This window comes from Hemitrygon akajei, chromosome 16, assembly GCF_048418815.1.
Source record: "Hemitrygon akajei chromosome 16, sHemAka1.3, whole genome shotgun sequence".
NCBI classification, from domain to species: Eukaryota; Metazoa; Chordata; class Chondrichthyes; order Myliobatiformes; family Dasyatidae; genus Hemitrygon; species Hemitrygon akajei.
In genome coordinates, this window is record NC_133139.1 from 26,303,045 (window position 1) to 26,325,021 (window position 21,977).

A 21,977-nucleotide genomic window follows, 5' to 3' on the forward strand; every position below is an offset into this window, starting at 1 on the left:
ATAAAGTAATTGATTTCTAAAAATGAGTTCAAGCCGGAATCTAATGTAGAAAATCAAAACATGAATACAGATACTGAAAACTTCAGATATACGACAGGTCAGGTAGCATCTGTGAACAGAGAGAAAGGGTTGGCATTTCAGTTCCATCGTACATTGGCAGTGTTGGTTCCTAGGTTGTTGAATAAATTCCATTTTTTTTAGAAAATTCTAATAAGTTAGGAACCTAAATTTAACAACAGTTTCAGAGTTGTTTAACAGAATGAAGAACAGCTAAGTGGAGGTGGGTTACAGGCTGCAAGTTATTGTAGAAGTTAAGAGAAATAACGCACAGAATAAAAGATACATGGGAATGAACGGTTTAATAGTTAGGATCCAGTGAGGTGAATGAATCCTTCATTTTCTCGGATTGCTGCCAACGCAGATCTGTAAGAACCAGCCTTAGCTGTAGGATGAACCTTATTGAAACACTCTCTCCCTTTCCCTGTACTTGGTTCCGTCTGCCCATCATTCTGTCCCCAACCCGTTCCTCCTTTCACCCACAACCCTCTGCCCCACCCATTCCTTGTACTGCTATATACTGGCATTCTTCCCTCTCCCATCTCAGACTTGATGCAAGGTCTTGATCCAAAGTGGCAGCATAGACATTTTACCTCTACAATTATTGCTTGAGTCTTTTGTTCTCAAAAAAAGTTATGCTTCATTTCTATTCTTTAGAATAATTTGCAAAAGTTCGTACTTTATTCTAGGCTGCAAACAGTTTAATCTGGATAAACAAATTTTAACTTTCTAACAATATTCCATACGTGCTAATAATTGTATTTGGTCTCCTGCTGAAAACCACTGGTTATCCTTCCTCAGATGTCGGCCATCAACCTCCGTGCGTGATTGGGGAGTGAAGTGGTGGCAGTCCATACTGAAGGGTGGGGTTGCTTTGCTCCCTCTCATTAGACCGGGGATGAACTGCCCCAGCATTCAGCTCAATCCTGAAATGGGGTTAGTTCCACCAACCAAGGCTCTGCTCCTCACCAGCAGCAGGGGCTGACTTTCCCACACCTCCCCAGACAGTCCAATCACCCCCACCGTTCTCTCTGCTCTTTGATACCTGCCCCTTCTTACATGTAGCTAACAATGTGTCTAAAGAACAAAATGGGAAGCACTCTTTAGAGAGCTGCATTCTGTGGAGTTTCTCGTCTTTTCATTTGTGATGCTGTCTGACTCACATATACATTATGACAAAAATGATCCTGTTCAGTCCACTGATTCCATGCAAAGTCCTGATGAAAGGTCTCGGCCTGAAATATCGACTGTACTCTTTTCTACAGACGCTGCCTGGCCTGCTGAGTTCCTCCAGAATTTTGTGTGTGTTTTCTCCTGTTTGTGATTATAGCCCTGCAACTTAATTTTGCACATCCCCAGTATCTTCCTCTTTTGATACCTTTTCACCACTTACCTACGTTAAAGGACAATTAATCCAAGTTTGGGATGCAGGAGGGTATGGAGCTCAGAGGTGAGGTGAGGAATGGTTAGAATGGATGATCAAATAGGATGTCTTCTTCTGGGTGATATCAAGCTTCTTCAGAGCAGTTGGAGCTGCACTCAGCCAATATTGATGTATTGATGGAGGAATTCCATCCCAGTTGTGGCAGAAAGACCACGCGGCACATCACTATATCTTGCCGCTGACTTGCTTCTGGTCACAGCACTTGAACTTTAATAGTAGGGACTTGCTGAGGGTAATGTTATTTAGCGTCTAAGTAGGTGGTTGCACTGTTTCTTGTTATAAATAGTCAGTGTGTGGCCATGATGTGGTGAAGAGCGAAAGAGGATGCCAAAGGAATCAACACACACAGGATAGACCCGGGAATCCCCATTCTGGGGAGGGTTTAAAGAACTTGTACAGATTACAGCTTTCAATGGGATGTGATTAAAGTTTTCAAAATGATGAAAAGGATTGATAAATTGGGTTAGGGTAACCTGTTCAGACCAACATAAAGAAAGAACCTAGATTTGCAGGGGGAGGGGAAGCAGAGTGTTAGAGCAGATAGTGAGGTGAAAGAGGATAAAGGTCATGCGAGAACTGTAAGTTAGTGCATGGAGTAAAGCCAGATCAGGGAGTGCAGCGTAGGTTCACAAGGTTAATTCCCGGAATGGCGGGACTGTCAGATGTTGAAAGATTGGAGCGACTGGGCTTGTATACACTGGAATTTAGAAGGATAAGAGGGGATCTGACTGAGACATATAAGATTATTAAGGGATTGAACACGCTGGAGGCAGGAAGCATGTTCCCGCTGAACTAGAGGCCACAGTTTAAGAATAAGGGGTAGGCCATTTAGAACAGATGCGGAAAAACTTTTTCACCCAGAGAGTGGTGGATATGTGGAATGCTCTGCCCCAGAAGGCAGTGGAGGCCAAGTCTCTGGATGCATTCAAGAGAGAGTTAGATAGAGCTCTTATAGATAGCGGGGTCAAGGGATATGGGGAGAGGGCAGGAACGGGGTACTGATTGTGTATGATCAGCCATGATCACAGTGAATGGCGGTGCTAGCTAGAAGGGCCGAATGGCCTACTCCTGCACCTATTTTCTATTGTCTAACATATAAAGAGGCTTTGAGGAAAGAGAAGCAGAATAAAGGGTGTAGTAGTAAGGTAGAAGGGCTAAAGTGCGTGTACTTCAATGCAAGAAGCATCAAGATCAAAAGTGATGAACTTATATTTTTTAGTAATTATGACACCTAAATATGTAAAAGAATCTGTAACTTTAAGAGGAATATTATCATATATAGAGACAGATTCATTTAAAAGAAGTAATTCGCTTTTACTAAAATTTATTTTATATCCTGAAAAGTCTCCAAATTTGTCAAATAATTTTAGCAAAGCAGGAATAGATTCTTCAGGCTTAGATATATATACCAATAAATCATCAGCGTAAAGAGAGATCTTGTGCATGGTCTCATTCACAAAAATCCCATGAATATTTTTGGCTTCACGAAGTGCAATAGCAAGGGGTTCTAATATTAAATTAAATAACAAAGGACTTAATGGACAACCTTGTCTTGTCCCCGTGATAGCTGGAAAAAAGGAGACCTACAGTTATTAGTGACAACAGTAGCAACAGGAGCTTTATATTTAAACTTTGTACTACAATTTATTGTAATTACTTTTTTAAACCTTCCTGGAGTGATCCAATTTTTTTACTTTGGAAAAATAAAGGTATTAATTCTTTTTTGGATTTATTTAAAGAAGGCAGATTGATATCTTTTGAACAATTAGTTGATAAATATTCTCTCTCATATTCACACTTTTTACAATACCTTCAAGTTAGACATTTTTTACAAAAATATTTAAGTAATTTTCCTTACATATTGGAGGCTGACTTGTTAGATACTATTATGAATATGAACCTTTCGATGAAAGGTTCTATTGGAAGAATTTATAATTTATTATTACAAAGGTGATGAACTGAGAGCGTGGATACATACATGGAATTATGATGTAGTGGCCGTTACCGAGACTTGGCATAGGGGGGGAAGTGGAGGAGGGGTGGCATTACTGGTCAGGGATACTATTGCAGCTGCAGAAAGGGTGGGTAATGTAGCAGGATCCTCTTTTGAGTCAGTATGGGTGGAAGTCAGGAACAGGAAGGGAACAGTTACTCCATTGGGAGTATTCTATAGGCCCCCTGGTAGCAGCAGAGATACCGAAGAACAGATTGGGAGGCAGATTTTGGAAAGGTGCAAAAATAACGGGGTTGTTAGCATGGGTGACTTTAACTTCCCTAATATTAATTGACATCTGATTAGTTCCAATGGTTTAGATGGGGCAGAGTTTGTTAAATGTGTCCAGGATGGATTCCTGTCACAGTATGTTGACAGGCCGACTAGGGGGAATGCCATACTAGATCTAGTATTAGGTAACGGATTAGGTCAGGTCACAGATCTGTCAGTGGGTGAGCATCTGGGGGTCAGTGATCACCGCTCCCTGGCCTTTAACATTATCATGGAAAAGGATAGAATCAGAGAGGACAGAAAATTCTTTAATTGGGGAAGGGCAAATTATGAGGCTATAAGGCTAGAACTTGCGGGTGTGAACTGGGATGATGTTTTTTCAGGGAAATGTACTACGGACATGTGGTCGATGTTTAGGGATCTCTTGCAGGATGTTAGGGATAAATTTGTCCCAGTGAGGAAGATAAAGAATGGCAGGGTGAAGGAACCATGGGAACAAGTGAAGTGGAAAATCTAGTCAGGTGGAAGAAGGCAGCATACATGAGGTTTAGGAAGCAAGGATCAGATGAGTGAGGTTGATGTTCTGGAGCATGTTGATATTAAGGGAGAGGAGGTGTTGGAGTTGTTAAAATACATTAGGACAGATAAGTCCCCGGGGCCTAACGGAATATTCCCCCAGGCTGCTCCAGGAGGCGAGGGAAGAGATTGCTGAGCCTCTGGCTAGGATCTTTATGTCCTCGTTGTCCACGGTAATGGTACCAGAGGATTGGAGGGAGGCAAATGTTGTCCCCTTGTTCGAAATAGGTAGTAGGGATAGTCCGGGTAATTATAGACCAGTGAGCTTTACATCTGTGGTGGGAAAGCTGTTGGAAAAGATTCCTAGAGATAGGATCTATGGGCATTTCCAGAATCATGGTCTGATCAGGGACAGTCAGCATGGCTTTGTGAAGGGCAGATTGTGTCTAACAAGACTGATAGAGTTCTTTGAGGAGGTGACCAAGCATATAGATGAGGGTAGTGCAGTGGATGTGATCTACATGGATTTTAGTAAGGCATTTGACAAGGTTCCACTAGGTAGGCTTATTCAGAAAATCAGAAGGCATGGGATCCAGGAAAGTTTGGCCAGGTGGATTCAGAATTGGCTTGCCTGCAGAAAGCAGAGGGTTGTGGTGGAGGGAATACATTCAGCTTGAAGGGTTGTGACTAGTGGTGTCCCACAACGATTGGTTCTGGGACCTCTACTTTTCATAATTTTTATTAATGACCTGGATCTGGGGGTAGAAGGGTGGGCTGGCAAGTTTTTAGATGACACAAAGGTTGGTGGTGTTGTAGATAGTGTAGAGGATTGTTGAAGATTGCAGAGAGACATTGATAGGATACAGAAGTGGGCTGAGAAGTGGCAGATGGAGTTCAACCCAGAGAAGTGTGAGGTGGTACATTTTGGAAGGACAAACTCCAAGGCAGAGTACAAAGTAAATGGCAGGATATTTGGTAGTGTGGAGGAGCAGAGGGATCTGGGGGTACATGTCCACAGATCCCTGAAAGTTGCCTCACAGGTAGATAGGGTAGTTAAGAAAGCTTATGGGGTGTTAGCATTCATAAGTCGAGGGATAGAGTTTAAGTGTCGCGAGGTAATGATGCAGCTCTATAAAACTCTGGTTATGCCACACTTGGAGTACTGTGTCCATTTCTGGTCGCCTCACTATGGGAAGGATGTGGAAGCATTGGAAAGGGTACAGAAGAGACTTACCAGGATGCTGCCTGGTTTAGAGAGTATGGATTATGATCAGAGATTAAGGGAGCTAGGGCTTTACTCTCTGGAGAGGGGGAGGATGAGAGGAGACATGATAGAGGTATACAAGATATTAAGAGGAATAGAGTGGATAGCCAGCACCTCTTCCCCAGGGTACCACTGCTCAGTACAAGAGGACATGGCTTTAAGGTAAGGGGTGGGAAGTTCAAGGGGGATATTAGAGGAAGGTTTTTTACTCAGAGAGTGGTTGGTGTTTGGAATGCACTGCCTGAGTCAGTGGTGGAGGCAGATACACTAGTGAAGTTTAAGAGACTACTAGACAGGTAATTGGAGGAATTTAAGGTGGGGGAGGGTTATATGTGAGGCAGGGTTTAAGGGTCAGCACAACATTGTGGGCCGAAGGGCCTTACTGTGCTGTACTATTCTGTGTTATGTGTTCTGTCTCCATCACATGAGGATAACAAAACTCTCCGGAGTCAATGAAGTGCTTTTTAAAAGGTGCTCGTTCTTTTATTGTAGGCTGCACTGTTGCTAATTTGGTATATAGCAAGACTGCACAGACCGTAATATGGTCATCTTCAGTGATAATAGTTGAGGGGTAAATATCTGTTCGGTTCATCGTCAAAATAGGGACGAAGTTTTTTCTAAATTAACGTCCACTTCAGCAAGCAGACAGGACTTCATCTGAAATCCACAACATGATAGCGCTCTCTCCATAACTCTCTCGGGAACAGACGGCCGTGGCGGCCCAGTCATTGGGTATATTTAAAGTAGATGTTGAGAGGTTCTTGATGAGAAAGGGCATTGAATGTTATGGGGAGAAGGCAGGAGATGCATAACAAATCAGCCATGATGGATTGGCAGAACAGACACGATAGGCCGAATAGCCTGATTCTCCTCCTACATCTTATAGTATCGTCTTATGGAAAATCAGCCTGGGCTCAGGAGGTTGAATTTACAACCTTCTAACTCAAAGGCGATACACTTGCTGACACGGGGGAATGATGTAAAATATATTATGCAAAGAGGTGAGAAAATTGTTCAAAATGGTTGCAAGTGATTATCAGGTGGGGTGGGGCAGACAGAACCGACACAGGGTCTGGGATGGCTGCAATCAAAAGAAACACGATGTCCCCACAGTAGCCTCATGGGATGAGGGTCTCTGCCTCCTATCCGTTTCTTCTAGAGTTGCCCAATTTTAAAGTTCCTGATTCCCCATTCTTTTTAACATATGAAGAATGAACACTATTTCGTGCCATTTCCCGTAACCTTTTTCTGTACCATCTAATAGTTTACCCATAAATCTCGCAGAGGGAGTTACTGACTCTGTCGTGACATTTACTGCATCCAGAACTCTCCATTCTTTGACAGATTCTTATCAAAGCGCCGTTGACTGCTCGCTTGTATTATGAAACTTGCTAAAAGAGACCAATGATCACTTTAGCTTTAGCAAAATTCTGATTGTAGGCAAGAAATTACATTAATATTAGTAATTCATCAAATCAATCTCTTAATCTGTCATCCTATTTGAATAAAGAGCCTTCCGCATTGCTGGGAGGCCCTGGGAAGTGTTAAACATTTCCTAACGGAAAACTCTTGTGTGTTTTCAGGACAAATAATGGACTATGGGAATTCGGAGAACCTCGCCCAAATTTTACTGAATTGCCAGGAGGACTACTTGATCGTTAAGGAGGAAAAACCTGAGAAGTACGTTAAATCTGCTCACAGCAGAGGGGAAACGGGCGACTCCGGGTCAAAGGGGAAACCGCGGGATGATAAGCATGGCAGCCGTCACAGGCGCTCCAGGGGTGAGAGAGACAGCAAGGGCGGTGGAGAGAGGATCCTCGGCCTGCCGGAGCAGGTTCCTTTTCCAGAGCCGAGAAAGGGAAGCTCGGAAATCCTCAGAGCCGCCTCGGAGAAGCTGGAAAAGTGGATGGATCCCTGCATCTGCTCCTTGTCTGACGGCCCGAAGTACACCTACTGGGATAACGTGGAAAAGGATGAGGAGAACTTCCGACATCATCACGAGAGGCAGAACTGCCCCTCGCCGGAGACCGCCAGGGATCCGGACTATCCAATCGCCCACATCATACACACGAACCTCAGCAGCCCGGAGCCGAAGGTAAAACAGACCAGGCACCGCAGCCCAGACAAAGCGGCGCGGCTCGAAGGCAAGGATTCGCACAGGAAGCACTCAAAAAGCCGCCAGAGCTCCAGTTTCCAACTTTACATGTCCGAGTTGGCTCCTCACTCGCAGACCAAGAGCTCAAACCCAACCCCTGCGTCGTCCGAACGGAGCAAGAGGAGGTCCCGGAGGAGCTCCAAGCAAGACATCGGGACCTGCGACTGCATGCACACGGTCCGAGCTGACGAAGAGGTCCTGAATGCGCGGGACGATGACGAACAGAAAATCATCTCCGAGACCCCCAGAGAGACGCCAACAGAGGCTGGTTCGAAGGAAAAGTCGCGAGGAGGCAAGTATTACCGCGGTTACGGGGGAGAAAGAGACAGTAAGGCGGGAGGTGAGACGGCTTCTCAGCCCGGGGCGCACCCAGATCACGGTCAAGGAGGGTCGGACAGCCACAGGAGAGTCTCGGGGACGAGGGACAGCTGCGAGGATCCCTGCCCCAAGCACAGCTCCCAAGCCAGCGAGGAAGAAGGGGAGATCGAGGGCGACCCCGAGAAATATTCAGGCCCCTGTTGTGTGCCCGCCGAACCCAACCTGAGAACTTCACAGACAATGGACTACCCGGCATTGGCCGACATCGTAAGTCCCGAAGTCGGGCGGAAACATGTGAAGCACAAGAGTTTCTCCAAGAGTCAGCTGAGAGGCGAGGCTGCCGCGAAGGAACGAAGGGAAATTCAGCCGGAGCAGAGTATGGCCGCCGAACTCACCACGTCAAGTACACAGTCGAAATCCGCCGTGGCCGCGGAGACGATGCCGAGCGGACTCGGGGACGTTCCGCTGTCTCCGAAAAAAACGCGGAAAAGTTCCAGGGGAAAGAACACGGTGTCTGTCAACACTCCCGAGTCCTGGAAGGGTCAAGAATCTGGGAGAGCTGCGGTGAATAATGGCGATGGATATGGCGAGGGCGGCATTGTCAAACCTGGAGGACCAAAGAGTTTGAAGAACTGGGGAGACGGGGTCTTCTCACCAGAGATTCATAACGTGGAAAAACACAGGTTTCCCGAGGCCGAGAGAAAGGAGAAAAATCCAGGAAGCCGGCCACACCATTCGAGAAGACCCAGGTACAGGTATGCTACAAATATAGATATGGAAGACGAAAACTTCCATCCATTGAACAAAAGTATAAGTTCTTGTTCTCAGAGGCCGACTGATTCTGTGTGTAGAATTACCAAGTCGGAATATATGGTGTCCTCCTCATCAATTTGTCCTGAAGTCAACAGGAAAATGGTTAAAATTACCAACTCTCTAGGGAAACAACCGTCAGCTCTTTCCAACTTCACCAACAAAGACAAACAGTTTGAAATTGCCACATCGGTGCATTCGACAGGCGCCCACGGGTCACCAAACATGTCGTGTTTCTTGTGTTCGGCTACTCCAACCAAAGAGCAACAACAGAACCGTTCCGATGGCCTGCACTTCGGTGACACCGCTTTAACACCCAAGTCACCTGACCCCGGGCTTCACGTGGAATTAAGCGCCGCCAACTTGCTGGATAGGTTGAATGGAGAAAAACAGGGAGACCTTCCCGCTGGAGACACTGACCGCGAACACAAGAAGACCCTGGCGGAGGACGTAAAACAGGCTTCCAGCCGCTCCAATACGTCCTTGCGCCGTAGAGCGAAGCCGTCTCTGGGAATGACATTAGCCGACAGCACGGTGCGTGCAGATATCCCGAGCCCTACAGAGTCGGAATCCAGGAACGATCTGATTGAAACTTCACGGTACGGAGCGGAGGTGATTCAGCCGCAAATCGGCCACTTCAAGGACCAGCATCAGAAACCTCAGAAGAGGGTATTGCAGACTCGAAAGCGCTACCAAGAGGAAATGAACGCCGCTGTAACGATTCAAGCTGCCTGGAGAGGCCATCTGATTCGGGCACACATCCGGAAGCTGGCAGAGGCCGCCACCAGGATCCAAGCCGCCTATCGTGGCTACCAGATCAGAAAGATTATATCAGGCCCGATCTGTCAGAATGAAGCAGACGCACTAATTGACATCCAGGAAGAAGAGTGGGCCAGGTCAGAGTATCCGGAGGTCTTTTTCGATGAACTTTCACGCAGTGACTATAGTGGGAGCGATCTCTATTCAGGGGAGGACTGGCTTGAGTCACCAGTCGGCATAATGATAGACAACCCGGGGAGTAGCAATGGCGAGACCCTGAATCGTGAGAACAGCGCCTCCGATGAGTGTCCGCCAAACCCCCTTCTGCAATATGAGAGTGTCTATCCGTCACAGAATTGCAACTGGGGAGGGATTTAGAGCAAATGTGACTCTCTCTTCGTTCTTTATTCCTTTCTAAAAATAGCGGCGCAAGTTTAACATTAAACCATCACTTGGAATAAACACCTTAAATAAATACAAAGTGCCAGGAGTCTGTCTTATATTGTTCACAACGATGGCCAGGGTAGAGGACGTGTGCACATTTAACACTCACGGTTTCTCATGCCGACGATCAAAAAACCTTGAAGGAATAAAATCTGAAAGTTGGGGAATTGGCAGATCAGACAATTTCTATAAACGAAGTAAAGATGATCTGTTAAAGGGGAGTGTACTTTTGGCACAGGTACTGACCTTTCCTGTTCAAAAGAACCGTAATAGAGTTTGCAAAATTTACGTAGGTAACAAACTCCATCGCTTCAATCTCTCTCTAAATCTGTAATCCCTTCTAACCCAAGAATTTCGACAATTTCAATCTAAAGCTCTCTGAATTTAATTTCTCTCAATTGGTGATCCCAAACTGTCCGGGTCCTAAGTTCGAAGAGTCTCTCCTACATCCGTACATCTCTCTCTCCTTTTGGACCCCCTCTCATACCCCGCAAATTCGATCATTGTTTACCGCATAGTCTGATATATGGTGCCTTGGTTTCCTAATCGCTCCCATGAATCCCCTGAAATATTTAGGAAAGGTATAAATGAACATGTGAAATAGGGGGAGATGGAGAATTCTCACCACGAAAGATTACCCGATTGGGGGAAATCAATGCAAGGGGAAATAGTGAACAAAGGGAGTTCAGAATTCGATAACGAAGTAACAAAATAATTGAGGGAATGGTGGGAGATTAAAGGAGTGGGAAAACTGGGATTAAGGAAGTACTGGGCAGTCGATGGGTGATTGAATAAAGGACCCACAGGGGATTGAGGGGGAATGGAGAGAAGTAGGAATAAGTATTCCAGGAGGGGGAAATGAGAAGTGAAGTAGGATTGGGAACTGAGGGAGCAGGCAATGAGAATTGGGATGGAAATTGGAATAGAGGGAGGGTGCGATGGGAATTGAGATGGAAATTGGAATAGAGGGAGACAATGTGAATTGAGATGGAAATTGGAATAGAGGGGGACAATGGGAATTGAGATGGAAATTGGAATGGGGGGAGCAATGGGAATTGAGATGGAAATTTGAATAGAGGGAGAGGTAATGGGAATGAAGATTGAGGGAGTGGGCAATAGGGATTTAGGGGGGCAACTTTGTCACATGGTGCGAGCAGCATCATCTGCAGCTTGATATGAAAAAGACTAAGGAGCTGGTGGTGGACCTGAGGAGGGCTAAGGCACCGGTGACCCCTGTTTCCATCCAAGGGGTCAGTGTGTACATGGTGGAGGATTACAAATACCTGGAGATACAAATGGACAATAAACTGGACTAGTCAAAGAACACTGAGGCTGTCTACAAGAAGGGTCAGAGCCGTCTCTATTTCCTGAGGAGACTGAAGTCCTTTAACATCTGCTGGACGATGCTGAGGATGTTCTACGAGGCTGTGGTGGCCAGTGCTGTCATGTTTGCTGTTGTGTGCTGGGGCAGCAGGCTGAGGGTAGCAGACACCAACAGAATCAACAAACTCATTCGTAAGGCCAGTGATGTTGTGGGGGTGGAACTGGACTCTCTGATGGTGGTGTCTGAAGAGGATGCTGTCATCTCTGATGACTAAAGAGGCTTTATTAAAAACCGTCTCCCTTTTTTTAACATTCAGCGTTCATTTAATATCTTATACTCAGCTCCAACTGGGATTCCTGAATGTGTTATTTCCCTCGATGCGGAGAAAGCATTTGATCGTATAGAGTGGAACTACCTTTTTGCAGTCTTAGAAAAATTTGACCTCGGCCAAAATTTCATCTCGTGGATCCAGTTGCTGTACCTGTGTCCTACTGCTTCTGTTTTAACTAATTTTCAGAAATCCCAAGTATTTAATCTCAAACGTGGCACCCGTCAGGGATGCCCTTAAGTCCCTTTCTCTTTGATTTGGCTATAGAACCTCTGGCGATAGCATTTCGAAACTGTCCTGAATTGACCGGGATTTGGAGAGGGGGTGTTGAGCATAAAGTTTCTCTCTATGCTGATGACTTATTACTCTTTCTCTCAAATCCGTCTACATCCTTACCTCTAATGTTTTCACTTCTTCACCAGTTTAGCCAGATCTCTGGCTATAAACTTAACTTACATAAGAGTGAACTTTTCCCAATTAATAAAGAAGCACATGAACTAACATTTCGTGATCTCCCTTTTAAAGTAGTCCATAATCAATTTACTTATCTTGGAATTACAGTCACAAGGAAGTTTAAAAATCTCTTTCGCGAAAACTTTGCCAATCTTTCATATGCTATAAAACAGAGTCTGGTACAATGGTCACCTCTATCTATGTCTTTGGTTGGTCGTATTAATGTTGTTAAAATGTATGTTCTCCCCAAATTTTTATACTTATTTCAATCTATCCCAATTTTTATTCCTAAATCTTTTTTTGATTCCTTAGACTCTATTATTTTGTCATATCTGTGGCAGAATAAGCACTCTAGAATTAATAAAATCCATCTCCAAAAATCTAAAAAAGAGGGTGGCATGGCTTTACCTAACTTTCGCTTATATTATTGGGCAGCTAATATACGTTGTGCTACCTTTTGGTCTTTCTTCCACGGCCAACCCGAGTGCCCTAATTGGGTGGCAATGGAGTTGAGCTCCACTAAAGAATTATCTATCTCTGCACTTCTTGGCTCTGCACTCCCTAGTAGTCTGCCCAGATCAATAGCTAATCCTCTTGTTAGACACACTTTGCGTATATGGGCTCAGTTCAGGAAATGCTATGGTTTCCAGGGGTTTTCCGTTTCCAGCCCTGTCGCACATAATCACCTTTTTTTACCTACGATGTAGGTAAAAAAGATTTTACCTTTTTTTACTATGTACGATTCAGCATTCCATGTTTGGTATAGGAAGGGCATTAGACATTTTGAAGATCTTTTCATTGATAATCGCTTCGCTTCTTTTCAGCAGCTCTCTGTTAAGTTCAATCTGCCTAACACTCATTTTTTCAGATATCTCCAAATCCGACACTTTATTGCTCCTTTAATTCCTAACTTTCCTGAAATGCCTGCAAAAAATGCTATGGACCTATTTCTTTCCATTAATCCACTAGGTAAAGGTTTACTATCAATTATCCGAGATAAACTAGCAGCCTTACGACGGGCCCCTGTGGATAAAATTAAAATGGCCTGGGAGCAGGATTTAAATATCTCCTTATCCGAGGAGAGCTGGGATTCAGTTCTCAAATCGGTTAACTCAACCTCTCTTTGTGCTCGCCATTGCCTTTTACAGTTTAAGATTGTTCATAGAGCCCATATGTCTAAATCTAAACTATCTTGATTCTACCCTGGCATTAGTCCGCTCTGTGATAAATGCAAGAGGGGCGTGGCCTCTCTCATCCATATGTACTGGTTCTGTCCTAGCTTGGAGAAATTCTGGAAAGATGTCTTCACTACGTTATCGTGTATTCTGAATCAGCACCTAGAACCAAACCCCTTAATTGCTCTGTTCGGTTTTTGGGGCGAGACAGATTTATGTCTGGGTCCGACCAAATGCCGAATACTACCCTTTGCCTCTCTCCTGGCTAGACACTTGATCCTCCTTAGATGGAGAGATGTTGCCCCGCCCACCCATGCGCAATGGCTTAACGACATTATGGCCAGCTTGGACCTCGAAAAAATTCATTATTCAGTTCTTAATTCGGATCTAAAGTTCCATAAGATCTGGGGACCTTTTATCGAGTACTTTCATAACCTTCCTCTTGACTAGGGTTTTTTTTTCTTCTTCTTTCAGCTTGCTTTCAGCTCCCTTTTTTTTTTCTGGTAGCAGGCATTATTATCCTCTGTTGCTAAGTGTATTCACAGTCTGGGAGTTTGACTGTCCTGACTTATACTCTCTATATTGTGTTGTGGTCGGTCTGGAGTTGTTGTTGTTTTTTTCTTGTGTTGTGGGGCTTGGGGAGGATACTAAGCTTACTTGTCTTTAATTTAGGTGCTTTTTTGTCAAATTCTCTTCCTTTGTAGCATATTGTTATTGTATGCTTAATTTTGCACTGTATTAATGTTCCTCATTGGGATTTTGGGTTTTTAATTTGTAAAATGTTTTGAAAAACTAATTTAATTTTTTTTTTAAAAAGAAGAGGATGCTGTCCAAGTTTCACGCCATCTTGGACAATGACTCCCATCCACTCCATAATGTACTGGTTAGGCACAGGAGTACATTCAGCCAGAGACTCATTCCACCGAGATGCAACACTGAGCATCATAGGAAGTCATTCCTGCCTGTGGTCATCAAACTTTACAACTCCTCCCTCGGAGTGTCAGACACCCTGAGCCAATAGGCTGGTCCTGGACTTATTTCCACTGGGCATGATTAACTTAATATTATTTAATTATTTATGGTTGATATTGCTATATTTCTACACTATTCTTGATTGGTGCGGCTGTAACGAAACCCAATTTCCCTCGGGATCAATAAAGTATGTAGGTCTGTCTGTCTGTCGGTCATTGGGACTGTGGGTGCCAAGGAGCGGATGAGATGAGGCTGCCCTTCCTGCCATCGCCACTGGGGGGCGGGAACGGGCAATGGGCCTTGGGTCTCCGCTGAAGCCTGAAGTATCGTAGGGAACCAGCCCGTGTCAAGCGCAGGGAATGCCCTCACCGCCCAACCCGAAACCTTGCTCAGACACGATGAGGCCTGCCTGCTGCCTCGGGATGTGCCCGGAGCGGGAGCGGTCCGAGCGCCAGAAGCAGGGTCGGCTGCACCGGCTGGAGCTGGTGACGGGAGCGGCGGTGAAGGAGTGGAGGCGGCCGGCGGCAGGTTGCGAGGCGGTGGCCCCGGGGGATCTGCGGCCGCCCGCCGTGCTGCTACAGACGGTGAGGCACCTAATGGAGGAGGTGGTGCCGCGGGCCGAGCTGGGCCCCGAGCCCGAGCCCTGGCCCGTGGTCCACGACTTCGTGATGGACCGGCTTCGCAGCGTCCGCCAGGACCTGGCCGCCCAGCGGCTCGGGGGAGGCGCGGCCGCCGCCATCCTGGAGCAGAGTCTCCGCTTCCTGCTCGTCGGCCCGCCGCCCTACCACCCCCGGCCTAGGGAGCCCGGCTCCATCGATGCCCAGGTGCGCGAGTGCTTCAGCCGCCTACTCGCCACGTACAGCGAGGGCGAGCATAAAAACCAGGCGGAGTTCGAGGCCCTAGCACTGCTGTACGACCTCGGTACGTGGAGGGTTGGAGGAAAGAGGGGAAGGGGTGGTGGGGGTGGTGGTCTAGAGTCGCATAGCACGGAACTCAGGCCCTTCAGGTCCCATCTCCTTGATGCCGACCAAGATGCCTATTCAAGCATTTGGTTCATAATCTCCTAAACCTTTCCTATTGGTGTACCTGTCCAACTGTCTTTTAAATGTTATTAAAGTGTGCCTACCTTAACAACAACCGCTGACAGTGCATTACCCTGACTCTGTGAAACAAAAAGTTGCCCCTCAAGCTCCTATTAAATCTGCCCCCTCTCACTTTAAACTGACATCCTCCAGTTTCCAAACACTAGGGAAACTAGGAAAAAAAACTATTTTTTTCTGAGCTCCATATACCTGTCCAGGAGTCTCTTAAAAGACACTATCGTATCTTCACCACCGTCGCTGGCAGCCCATTCCACGCACTCACCACTCTCTGCGTAAAAAAGAAAACAACTTACCCCTGATACAGCCTCTGTACCTACTTCCAAGCACTGTGCCCTCTCGTGCTAGCTATTTCAGCCCTGGGAAAAAGCCTCTGACTATATGATCAATGCCTCTCATCATCTTATACACCTCTATCAGGTCACTCTCATCCTCCGTCACTCCAAGGAAAAAAGGCCGAGCTCACTCAACCTATTCTCATAAGGCATGCTCCCCAATCCAGGTAACATTCTTGTAAATCTCCTCTGCACCCTTTCTATGGTTTCCACATCCTTCCTGTAGTGAGGTGACCAGAACTGAGCACAGTACTTCGTGGGGTCTGAGCAGGGTCCTATACAGCTGCAACATTACCTCTCGACTCCTAAACTCAACCCCACGTTTGATGAAGGCCTATTCACAGTATGCCTTCTTAATCACAGAATCAACTTGTGCAGCTGCTTTGAGCGTCCTGTGGACTCAGATCCCGATCCTTCTGATCCTCCACACTGCCAAGAGTCTTACCATTAATACTATATTCTGCCGTCATAGCAGTACTCACTGCCTCTACTGATGAATGGCAGCATGTCAGAAAGGACAGCCCAAGAAACAATCAGCCAACATCTCCCTTTGCTTCATACTATCAAGCCAGTTGTCCCCGGATTCCACGTGATCTAACCTTTCAGAGCAGCCGATCGATCACCTGGAATCTTATCAAAGGCCTTACTGAAGTCCTTGTAGACCCTGTTCTCATCGACCTTCTTGGTCACACATCAAAAATCAAATTCATAAGACATGATCTACCATGCAAACAGCTGTGCTGACTACTCCAAATTAATCCCTATCTTTCCAGATGCATATGTACCTTATCCCTCAGAATCCTCTCCAGTAACTAACTTACCACAGATGTTGGGCTTACTGGTCTATAATCCTCAGGTTTCTCTTTGCAGTTCCTTAATTGAAGACTCATCTTCTACTACCCTCCAGTCTTCCGGCACCTCACCAGTGGTTAACAACAATGCAAATATCTCAGCCAGGTTTCAACAATTTCTTCTCAAGCCTCCCAGTATGTCGTCAGGCCTCAGAGGTTTGTCGATCTTCCTACATGTTAAGATGTCAGCAACTCCTCTAATGTGGTCGATGCCCAATGCCCATTAACTTTCCCTAATTCCCGGGTCTTCACATCTTTTCTCCAGGGTAAAAACAGAGGAGGAACATACATTGAAGACCTTGCCATCTTGTGTCGTTGCAAACATGGATGTCCTCTTTGTTTTTTTTTGAGGGTCCCATTCTCTTCCTGGTAACTATTTTTCTATAAATATACTATAAAATATATTTGAATTTTTGTAGTCTTCTCTGCCAAAGCTGTCTCATGCCCCCTTTTTGGTCTTCTGATTTACTTTTTTGAGTTTACTCCTGCAGCCCCTATTCTTCTCCATGGATTTGCATGATCCCAGCCACCTGTACCTGACCCTTGCCTCCTTTATCCTGGCCAGGGCTTCAATATCTTGTATGGTCCAGGGTTCCTTGCTTGTGGCTTTTCACTCTTAAGAGGAACATGCAGGCCTTGAGTTCTCACTTCCTCATTTTTAGAAAGCTCCCACTTGCCTGTGGTCTCTTTGCCCACAAACATACTGCTCCAATCAACCTTGGCAAGCTACTTTTTCATACCTTCCAAATTCCTGTTGTCCCAGATTAGACCATGAACATGTGAAAGAGTTCTGTCCCTTTCATAGCTTAATGGCATAATTCTGCTTCTATGTCTCTGGTCTTTCCATAGCTACTTTAAAACTGATCAGTAATCCCTCATTGGTCATCTCAGTCACTTGCCCCACCCTATTATCCAAGCTTTGCCCCTCTCTGGTGGGATCCTCTATAATCTCAGTGGCCATTTTATTAGGTATCTTCTGTACGTAATAAGTGACCTCTGAGTATATGTTTGTGGTCTTCTGCTGCTGTAGCCCATTTACGTCTAGGTTTGATGTAGTGTGAGTTCAGCGATGCTCTTCTGCACACCAATGCTGTAAAGTGTGATTATTTGAGTTAGTGTCACCTTTCTGTCAAATTGAACCTGTCTGGCCATTCTCCTCTGACCTCTCAATAACAAGGCCTTTTTGCCCACAAAACTGCTGCTCACTGGGTTTTTTTTTAAATTTTTGCACCATTCTCTGTAAACTCTGGAGACTGTTTTGCGTGAAAATCCCAGGAGTTCAGCAGTTTCTGAGATACTCAATCCACCCTGTCTGGCACCAACAATCACTCCACGGTCAAAGTCACTTAGATCGCATTTGTTCTCCGTTCTGATGTGTGGTCTGAACGACTGAATTTCTAGACCACATCTGCATGCTTTTATGCATTGAGTTGTCGTTGCAGTAGTGTAGCAGTTAGCACAACGCTATCACAGCTCAGGGCATTCCCGAGTTTAATTCCAACACTATTCTGTGGTGAGACTGTGTCCTTCCTGTGAAATGTGTGGGTCTCCCCCCCCCCCCCCATGCCCCATGTTCTGGTTTCCTCCCACAGTCCAGAGACATACCGGGTAGATTAACTGATCATTGGGGTTGCTGGGACAGTTGGCTCAAAGGGCCCATTCTGCGCCATATTGTTAAATAAATAAATATGATTTGCTGATTAGAGTTTTGCATTAATAAGCCACGTGTACAGCTATACCTAATAAAATGGTGATTGAGTGCATATTGCCAAGGGAAACTTTCCAGAGCACACTTACATTCCACCCATCTCTGCCCTGAACTTCATAGCAGTCCCAGCCAATGGTAGGAAATTTAAAATCCCCTACTATGACAAGCCTGTCTGCACAATCTCCCTGCATGTTTGTTTCTTGAATTCCCACTGACTAATTGCGGCCCATAGTGCAACCACAACACGGTGACCAACCCCTTCTTATTTCTCAGCTCCATCATAAAGCCTCACTGGATGATCCTTCAATAATTTCATCTCTCTCTACTGCTGTGATGTTCCCCTTAAGCAAAAATGTTGAGGGTAGGGAGCGGGCAGTGGGTGAGCGGTTGTAGAGGGGTGAGGGGTGCAGTGCTACATATATAGAAAGGAGGGTGGGGAGGGGAGATGGGTGAGGGTGTGATAAATAGCGTGGAGGTTGGTGGAAGTTGTGGAGAGGGAGGGGGTTGACGGTATGGGGAGGGTAGTAGGGGATTGGTGCTGGGGAGGGTGTGTGTGAGGAATGGAGATGGGGGGGTATTTCAGATGTGAGTCATGGGGAGGGGGGTGTGGTGAGGAAGGGAGAATGGAAAATCAAATAAAATATTTCATATGCTGGTAATCTAAAATAAATCCAGAAAATTCTGCAAACACTCAGCAGGTCAGGCAGCATCTATGGAGAGAGAAACAGTTAACATTTCAGGCCAAAGACCTTTCCCCAGCGTGGTAGGCTGAGTAGAAGCAGACTTGTTGTGGAGGGATTGAGAGGAAGGAGGTGGTGGGGAAGGGTCAATGGGAGAGACGTGAGCCCAGGCCCTGTGGGAGGGATTGAGAGGAAGGAGGTTGTGGGGAAGGGTCAGTGGGAGAGATGTGAGCCCAGACCCTGTGGGAGGGATTGAGAGGAAGGAGGTGGTGGGGAAGGGTCAATGGGAGAGACGTGAGCCCAGGCCCTGTGGGAGGGATTGAGAGGAAGGAGGTTGTGGGGAAGGGTCAGTGGGAGAGATGTGAGCCCAGACCCTGTGGGAGGGATTGAGAGGAAGGAGGTGGTGGGGAAGGGTCAGTGGGAGAGACGTGAGCCCAGATGCCCTGGGGGGAATGGAGAAGAAGGAGGCAATTGGGAGGGGAGGAGTGGGTTAGGGAGGGGTTTTTGGGAGAGATGTGAGTTTAGACCCGCTCTGGCACAGTGTGCACAGACTCTGTCTTGCGTCCCCAGGATCGGATAAAGCTTTGCATCGTGCCTTGCAGTTGCCTGCCCGCATCCAAGACTCGCCTGAGATGAAAGTGGCGTTTTCCATTAACCGTGCCTTGGCCGAGGGGAACTACGTGCGCTGCCTGCGTGTGGTGCGTCACCTCCCCTTCCTGGAGAGCTGTGCCATCTATCGACACATCTCGATGCTCCGACACCGATTGCTTCGTGCATTTAGCCACGGTTATAGTTGCCGCAACTGTCGCTACCCTCTCCGGACTCTGGTGGAACTGCTGGCTGTGGACTCTCAGGACATTGCCACTGACCTCTGCCAACGACACGGTCAGCAGGTGACGGGTGACTCAGTCTGTTTCCAGAAGAGCAGCTACAGGGACCCTGACACCAATCCTGGACTTGAGGAGCTGGAGCTGGTAACCAGAAAGCAAGGAAACAGGACAAGGTCAAGTATTATCCAAGGCCACAGAGTGACAGCGACTGAGCTCTGAGTAAGCAGGGCTCGTCATCTGCTGGCCTTTCAATCAGCCCTGGACAGGGAAGGTTCTTACCTGTTTCCCTCCACTCTTTCACTGTGATAGGTGTGGTAAGGGAGGATGTTACAATCAGATGAACTGTGCTAAACCCAGACTGACGAGACCAAGGGGATGCCCTCTCTAAGGAAACTTGCTCTGAGTCTAATTTGTGCTATCCATCTGCTGGGGTGTTTGAAGGCACATTTTAGGTGGAACTTTAGTTTCTGTCCAGTCCTGTTTGGGAGATGTTTGATGGGACAATACATAGTGAGTTTTCCTCCATGTCTGACTCAAGTTGACCCTTCCTGGGGGTATTTGACTGCTCATCCAAACTGTTCGATATCTGTTCTGGGAGTGTTTGATGCTGGCTGAAATAGGTTGTGCCATTTTTCCCTGCAGTGCCAGGACGTTTACCTGCTTTTGTGGGATGTGGACTTTTATTGACTTGGACCCATTATCTGAGTTTGCAGCTCCCTTGAGAAGTGAAGCACACTGGTTGCTATGTGTGTACTGCCTTATCTCTCCCCGAGCCACTCTCTATCTCCCCATAATTCCTACCTCTCTGAGCTTTCTGTGTCATCCTTTTCTTTATAAGGAGCTGTCGATTAAAAATATTTACAGTTAACATTCGTTTCCTTTGCTGTACTCTGTGATGTTAATGGTGAAAACCAACTCCTCTGCTTGATGAGCTGTCTCTTGAAACTTGACCTGGAGAAGACAGCTATTGAAAAATATAAATGTGTGGGACACTAGTAGATCTACTCCCTCATGGCTGTAGCAGCCCAGGTAAAATTCTGATCTCCAGTGTTGTGTGGAGTTTACATCTCCTTGCAATTGCTTGGGTTTCGTTTGGGCACTCAGATTTTCTCCTGTGTTCTGAAAATGTGTGGGTTGGTAGGTTAATTGGTGTCAAAAGGTTATCCCTCGTGTGTAGGTGAATGGGAGAATCAGTGTAGTAGGGCTGGTTTATGGGAGTGTGTGGTGATAAGATGGGTTAGGTTAGGATTAATGCAACAATGGATGCCTGGTGATTTGCATAGATTCGATGAGCCGAAGACCCTGTTCCTGTGCTCTATCTCCTAAATGAAAAGCTCTTACATTCCAGGGACAGCTGAGTATTTGATAACCAATGACGTACTTTACTGGTGCAGTCCTTGTTGAAATCTATAAAATACACTAACTTTTCATAGACTAGAATCATAGAAAATTTCTGCTGTAGGCCGCCAGGTGCAACATAGTAAATGTGCTGGTCAAAAAGAGCTGGTTCAGCATAACTATCTTTAGACACTACGTCTGTAACTCTGCAGGCCACATCATGGTACTGTTCAAAAGTTTATTTTCAGGCAGTAACTGTCAGACTCATACCACACTCTGAATGAAAGGATATTTACTCATCTCCCCTCTCAACATACCAATTACTTTAAATCTATGGCTCTTGCTTTTACACCCCTCTGCTATTGAAAATAGATCCTTTCTATTCACTATGCCTAGGCCCTTATTAATTTTCAGTACCTTGGCCATCACTGTTGCACAGAAAGTCAGTCTGCCTCTTTCCAACAAAGCTGCATTGTTTCTGTCCTGGCAACATCTTCATAAATCTCCACTACAAACTCTCCAGTGCAATTTTCTGCGATGGCATATGCAGAAGTAAAGCTTTGTGTTGTATGCAGTTCCAGCATCTCCTCCTTGCTAATAAGAAGTTTCTTTGTCAGTTATGTTATTGACCTGTCCTGCTAATTTTAAAGATATGGATGCATAAACCCTAGGGTTCTCATTAAGAACACTCAATGTCAGTAAGAGCAAGGAATTGATTGTGGATTTTCGGAAGGGGAAGACGGGAGAACAACATACTAGCCCTCATCAAGGTCTGCAGTGGAAAGGGTGAACAGCTTCAGGTTTCTGGGTGCCAGCATCTCTGAGGATCTATCCGGGCCCACATTAATGCAGTTATGAGGTAGGCACAGCAGCAGGTATATTTCATTTGGAG

General features: G+C 46.0%; 1 protein-coding gene across 1 annotated transcript; it reads left to right on the top strand.

Annotated features, from left to right (window-relative positions):
* The first annotated feature begins 14,532 nt into the window (after positions 1–14,532).
* On the top strand, positions 14,533–20,615 carry sac3d1 (SAC3 domain containing 1). The gene is made up of 2 exons (XM_073068481.1): positions 14,533–15,164; positions 19,488–20,615. Exons 1-2 carry the CDS (start codon positions 14,603–14,605, stop codon positions 19,964–19,966), a joined length of 1,041 nt encoding a protein of 346 aa, XP_072924582.1. The 5' UTR covers positions 14,533–14,602; the 3' UTR covers positions 19,967–20,615.
* The last annotated feature ends 1,362 nt before the right edge of the window (positions 20,616–21,977 follow it).

Coding starts and splice junctions, on each gene's coding strand:
- sac3d1 (XM_073068481.1), top strand. CDS start 14,603: ATGCCCTCACCGCCCAACCCGAAACCTTGCTCAGACACGATGAGGCCT. Junction 15,165..19,487: donor AGCACTGCTGTACGACCTCG/GTACGTGGAGGG, acceptor TTGCGTCCCCAG/GATCGGATAAAGCTTTGCAT.